General features: G+C 44.3%; 1 protein-coding gene across 1 annotated transcript; it reads left to right on the top strand.

The window, feature by feature from the left end:
• Nucleotides 1-1,359: 1,359 nt before the first annotated feature.
• On the top strand, nucleotides 1,360-1,802 carry LOC123450393 (DNA mismatch repair protein MLH1-like). The gene is made up of 2 exons (XM_045127672.1): nucleotides 1,360-1,602; nucleotides 1,767-1,802. Exons 1-2 carry the CDS (start codon nucleotides 1,360-1,362, stop codon nucleotides 1,800-1,802), a joined length of 279 nt encoding a protein of 92 aa, XP_044983607.1.
• Nucleotides 1,803-6,920: the final 5,118 nt, after the last annotated feature.

Genomic DNA, 6,920 nt, shown 5'->3' with positions numbered 1-6,920 from the left:
CGTCATATAATTGTTGGTGATGGATCTAAGCTCCGTGTGCTTTCTATTGCTACTGCTCATCTCCCTCCTAAGCCCTTTTATCTTTGTCATATTCTTCTATCTCCTAACATTGTCAAGAATCCCACTGTCGTGCATAAATTTACTTTTGACAATTTGTGTTTGGTGGAATTTGACACCCTTGGATGTTCCGTGAAGGACCTAGCCACCAAGGAGTGCTCCCATGGGTCAACAGTGATGACGATTTGTACCCCTTCTGTGGCAATAATGGCGGCACCATGATGCAAGCATTCGCCGTCTCTACGCATTATCTATGTCATCGGCGACTTGGGCACCCTAGTTCTTCTACTTTTCTCAGTTTTCTTTAGATTTTCTTACCACATGTAACAATGATGTCCGTACTTCCGATCTATGAAGTGCGTGTCAAATGGGCAAACATACACGCCTGCCATTTTCCACCTTGACCACATACACCACTACTCCCTTTGATTTAATCCATTGTGACGGATGGACATCCCCGGTCGTGAAGTAGGGAAGTAGCTTTGTCAAGGAGTACCTGTAGAAGTTCAACCTTCTGTCAAGGTATGCAACTGAAGACGTCACTACTGAGGTAACCAAGATAGAACGCTTCATGGAAGGGCTCCAGCAAATCCTGCAATATCAACTCGTTTTGTGTGACTGCCTGACTTTCTTCGAGTTGGTGAAAAAAGGTCTTATGCTTGATGACAAATGTCATACCATGGAGGACACTCGCAAGCGCAAGATGATCAACAAGGGCAGTTCCAGCAACCACAAGACTCGCCCTTGGAAGCCAACCCCAGGGAAGCTGACTTATAAGCACTACAAGAAAAATGCTCAATTATGACCCAAAAAAATGACGGTGGTTTAATTGGTCATTGAATCATGACCAAAATTCCAAAATTAGTCATGACAAGTCTAAGAGGGTCCAAAGCCCATAACGTTATGACCTTTTGCATCCATTAGGTCATGATACTATTGCACAAATTGGTCATTAAGTGCTACCAATTGAAAAAAGAAGAAGAGAACAAATGATAGAGGTGTGTTGCATGAGGGAAGGGTTTTGGAGCGTTGGATATAGGAGGAGTGGATGGGCAGGATCTATTTCTGGGATGGGATTCGTGGCCTCGCATGTGATAGGCTGGCTGCCCAAAGTGAAAAAAAGTGAAAGACAAAAATCCCACGACCCCATCTCTCTTCGCGATCCCCATCTCTTTCTCCCCCACGACCTATGGCGGCCGATCCTCCCCTCGGCCCGAATACCAAAATCGACGGAACCTCTGCCGTCTCCGCCTCCCCATTCCCCACCTCCTCCGCCCGGTCCCCAGATGCGGTGCGGTGGGTATGGAGGTCGACGACGCGGTGTCGCGCGGCGGGGGCGGGGGCGGGGAGCCGCCCCGCATCAGGCGGCTGGAGGAGTCGGCGGTGAACCGCGTCGCCGTGGGGGAGGTGATCCAGTGCCCGTCATCGGCGGTGAAGGAGCTCGTCGAGAACAGCATCGATGCCGGCTCCTCCACCATCTCCGTCACCATCAAGGACGGCGGCCTCAAGCTCATCCAGGTTTCAGAAGACAGCCATGGCATCCGAGTACGCTCGCTTCCAAAATAAACCCTAAACCTCCAAACAAATTCCCCATCCATTGAACCCTTGGTGCTGCCACGGGCGCCTGCTACTGGAAAAATCCTTCAGATGCGAGTTGTTAATCATGAGTTCTGTTGATTGCGACCTTTTAATTTTTTTTTTTTTGAAAGATCCAGCTTGGAATGCTGGCATATATTAGAACTTAGCAGGTAGAAATGCGGTTATAGAAGGGTGGGGGATACGATCCTAGGATCAAGGAGAAAAATGAGAGAGAAACTTAAAAAAAAGAGGGGGGGGGGGTAGAGCCGATCCCTCACGGAGGCTCCGAGGAAGGGTGCTCCAGGAAGGATGCTCCAGCTTGTCTCCCTAGCTCAACGTTTCTCGTGATTGCGCACTTTATGTCTTGTATATGCGCCTGCTTGTTTGTGAAGGTGCAATCGTTCCTGTGTTTCCAAATCTCCCATAGAATCAGTATGATCATCGTCTTGGTAGCCTTGCGGTGAAACGGTTGAGCCGCTCCGATCATTGCGCTTATTTTCTCGGCTGACCCTGTCTTCGTCGCCCATGTGGGAGGGGACAAAGAGGCGCATCCAGCCCTGGAGGCGGCATGCGTCCAAATCTGCAGCGTCATGGGCATTCCCAGAACAAATGAACTGATTTCTCCAAGTTCCGTAGGCATAGCTGACAGAAGTAGCCGTTTGGCCATCCACGACGTTGCAGTCGGTCATTGCACCATAGCCTGTTGCGAAGAAATAGCCAGGCAAAAATCTTGATCCTAGGGGGTTCCCAAGTCTTCCAGATTGTCTTCTTGAAGTCGGACTTTAAACTTCCTTGGAACTGTGCATTGTACGCCGACCTGGCCGAGTATGTTTGTGAGGCCTCAAGGTTCCATGTAATAGTGTCAGCTGTTTCTGCGTGGAGTTGCAAATCTCTGTCTTGTAGCCATCTGTGGAGCCTAATCGCGTCCTCCCAAAGGTGCGTATTGCTACCATGCGCTAAGTCTGCTACCCAGGTGTTGTTCCGAAGTGCCTCCCGCACTGTTCTTTGCTTTCTCCTGGAGTGCTTAAAAAGGGATGGGAACAATGTCTTGAGGGAGCATGTTCCCGTCCACGAGCAATGCCAGAAAGATGCCATTGCGCCATTGCCTGGGCTGATAGTTGTTGATGGGTTGAAAAGCTCTCTGTCCACCTCGTCGCAGGGAAGATTCATGCCCTGCCAGGCCCTGTCATTGCTCGTCCATTGCTGCCAAAGCCATCTTAGCCTGAGGGCCTGGCTGAAACGGTTTAGGTCAAGGATGCCAAGTCCCCCATTCTCCATAGGGGAGCAGACTGTGGGCCAATTTACTTTAGTCTTGCCTCCACCTAGCTCGCCGTCTTCTTGAGCCCACAGAAAACAACGCCTAGCTCTATCTATCTCACCGAAAAATTCCCTTGGTGCCCTTAGCACAGATAGTGCGAAAGTGGGTAGGGCTGAGAGGACGTTACGTACTAAGACTCGCCTGCCAGCTATGTTAAGAAGCTTCCCCTTCCATCCTGCTAACCTAGCTCTGATCCTGTCTAAGATGAACTGGATGTGGACGAGCCTAAGCCTCGATAAAGTTATCGGGAGTCCCAGGTAGGTCAGCGGGAAGGCGACTACTTTCCCTCCGAAGGCAGCTAAGATTTGATGCAGGTCTGCGCCATCACATCTAATCGGAGCAGCTGTTGATTTTGACGGATTGATGAGCAGCCCCAATGCTCGCCCAAAGTCACGTAGGATAGCCATGAGAACTATGATTTCTTCTGCTGCGGATTGGCGAAGATGACGGCGTCGTCTGCATAGAGGCTAACTCTAAGGGGGATTCCCCTGCCTGGTAGCTGTGCAATTTCTTGCAACTCCGTAGCCTTCTCTAGGAGACGGTGGAGGGTGTCAATGGCGATGATGAAGAGCAGTGGGGAGAGGGAGTCTCCTTGCCGTAGGCCTCACTGATGAGTGAAGTAGCAGCCGGTAGTGCCGTTTAGCAAGACGGTCGAAGAGGTCGTGCAGAGCAGCAGGGACACCCAGTCCCGCCAGCGTGCTGGGAAACGTAGTTGCTGCATCACCTGTAGTAGGTACTCCCATGAGACGCTATCGAAAGCTTTAGCAATGTCTAGCTTAAGCAGCAGAGCTGGCTGTTTCTTCCTATGCAGTGATCGTACTATATTTTGCACGTAGAGGAAACTATCTTGCATTGATTTGGAGCGTACATGAACATGTGGGCGAATGATTGGGGATCTGATGTCTGTTTGTTCCGACTCACTCAGCTGTGAAAAAATGCATAGGAGCTGCCATTCCATGGACAAATGAGCGCACAACTCCATTAATACAGTTCACGATTGTTAGTGCTAATTGCCTTTAGGTTGCACTTAGTTGTCTATGATACTACGAACTGGGCTTGTTTTGTGCTATAAAGTGGGCAGGCGCCTGCAAGGTACTAGTATTTGATTACAGTATTTATTGTTAGGTACGGGTATGTTCAGAAATTTCTTCTAAGCATCTCATATGTCAAGCATTTGCGCTAGCATTGTTGACCACCACTCTGTCAGCTAACTTGGTTTCCTTTCACAGTGTGAGGACTTGCCAATATTGTGTGAGATGCATACTACCTCAAAGTTGTCTGCATATGAGGATCTAAAGACAATAAAGTCCATGGGGTTCGAAGGGGAGGCTTTGGACAGTATGACTTATGTTGGCCATGTTACCGTGACAATAATAACAGAAGGCCAACTGCATGGCTACATGTCAGTCCATGAGCAACTTCAAATATTTCTGCTAGATTCTGGAGTCGTCTGTTAATGATTATTATCATGTTGTCCTGTCAGAGTTTCTTATAGGGATGGAGTAATGGAGAATGACCCAAAGCCCTGTGCTGCGGTTAAAGGAACTCAAATCATGGTGAGCTTGCATCTTTTCATAGTACTATTACTCTATTAGATATGTCCTGTGATTTTTACAAGGATTTTTTTTCTTAATTTGCAGGTTGAAAATTTATTCTATAATATGGTAGCTCGTAGGAAAACACTGCAGAACTCCAATGATGACTATCCAAATATAGTGGACTTTATCAGTCGGTTCGGAGTCCATCACATCAATGTGAACTTCTCTTGCACAAAGGTAAATGTAGCTTTCTTATTTGATGACATTTCTGAAAGGATATGATCCTCGGCATTGCAGAGTTATCTTTCATACTATTGTAGTCTCAAATTTCACATACGAACTTAACTTGTTATCAAATAAGTTTAGAATAAAATTTCTGTTTTCTGCTATTTCTGTTTGACTAATCCCTATATTGTGCAGAGTTAGTGAAAATTTCTAGATGTGAGTATGGAGTATATATGTATGCTGGGTATATATGCTTATTACTAGTATGGGGTATATAGCAATATGTAGTTAATTTTTTGAAGCAGCAGTACGAAAGAAAACATGTATAATACATGGGGAGCATGTAAAATAGAATAGCTTTTTAGAAGGGAGTACCGAATATGCTTATTACTAGATTATGGAGTATATTCGTTGGGAGTATGTAGTATATACGTAGTTGATTTTCTAAAGCGGCAGTATGAAAAAAATATGTAGAGTAGAATAAAAATATACTGCTCTTTAATTGTAAACTAGTGGGCTGTTGTATTTCGGTGTCTCAGATGAAACACGGAGGCCCTCTTTATAGCGTTTGTTAATCCGTGATTAGCAAATCAGTTGCACACGTACCTTCCCACCAAATAACTAGGGGCTGCCTTATCTATAAAAAAAGAATTTTCACGATCAGTCAATTAACCAGATCATACAACCAACATAGAACTATTTTAACAACACGATGCTGCCAGTTGCGTTACTTTACACAACAAATAAGATGAGGGCATTAGCCACTTGCTGTCAAGATGGCATTGCAGGAGTTGTCCTCTCTCTTGTCATAGGGACAGCTCCACGAATATTTGTAAACTACAGGGCTCATCTCAACCGAGTTTCATCCTGTTTAGGGCACAAAAACCAAGCCTGGCAAAAAATCCAAATTGAGCTGCCCTTTAGACTGCAATAGCACACAAATAAATACAGATGATCTTGAAATGCAATGATGTCAGAACAAGAAACATAATTCCCTTTTCTTTGGTTTATTTGGGTTGTGATACATGTGTGCTACGAACTGAATGTTTACCCATTCTTGATTATTACACATTCATGGCAGATGTTTGGGAACTTGCAAATTATACATGTCGTTTCCTATCCTTGTTGGAAACCGCTGGGTATTTTCTGTTTCAATTTATCAAACTACAACACCGACAATTGGTAGTACCTACGTACACACATACTTACAGATTACTGTGTCTACAAAATGATTGGGTCTGCCTACATTTCTTTTTATAAGCAGTGTTTGATCAAGCATGCGGATTAAAAAGGGCATATTTTGAGTACCAAATATTCCATATATTTTTATACATATTTTTCTTGTAATTATTATTTTATACGTGATGAATGTTATTGGTATTTTACTCTGGGAAAAAGGTGGTATAGCTAAAGTCAGTACCAGAACACCTAGGAAGTTGCTTATGTGCGTAGTAAAATGACCTTCCAGAGCTAGAATAAAATACAGATTTTCAAAATGGAAAGCACTATACCATATTTCACAATGAAATCAGAATCACTAGATTTTAGTACCTTAGTCACATCCGTAGGTCTTGCTTCATACTTCTACACCAAGCAACCAAATAGAGCTTTGCAAGCGGCACACCTCTGCAGGTATTAGCATTACTAGACCAATCCCATAGTAGAAAATAAAATAATTCATGAAATATTAAAATACACCAGCACAAAGGAACTAGCTACTCTAACTACAAAATTTAGAACCGAAGCTTCTAATCCTGAAAAAACGAATCAAGAATGTAATAAAATTGCCAAATAAATCTGATGATGCATGCGAAGAGTTGATGACATGCATAGTATAAACGAATCAAGAATTTCAAGGGAAATGCTAAGGGAATAAAAAATAGAGGAAATATACTGGCAACTAGCGTTCAAAATGTAGGAACAGTCATAAAATCCTATGGAATGTTAACATAACCTGTACTTTCACAGGAAAACAAAAAACCCAACCGGATCTCATATTCTCGCGGAAGACCGAGTTGAACATACTGAGGCCAATAATCATGGCATAATGGAAAGAAAGGGAAAATAAGCATCAGGCCATCGACCATGAAGAATTCCAGGGGTTCCTCAAACCAGCGCTATAACAATTTTTAAAATCACAACATAAAGAAAAGTGGGTTCCTATTTTATATGACATGGAAAGCACATCAATCAATGATTAAATT

This window comes from Hordeum vulgare, chromosome 4H (genome assembly GCF_904849725.1).
Source record: "Hordeum vulgare subsp. vulgare chromosome 4H, MorexV3_pseudomolecules_assembly, whole genome shotgun sequence".
Lineage (NCBI taxonomy): Eukaryota > Viridiplantae > Streptophyta > Magnoliopsida > Poales > Poaceae > Hordeum > Hordeum vulgare.
This window is presented reverse-complemented; position numbering and strand designations above follow the sequence as displayed.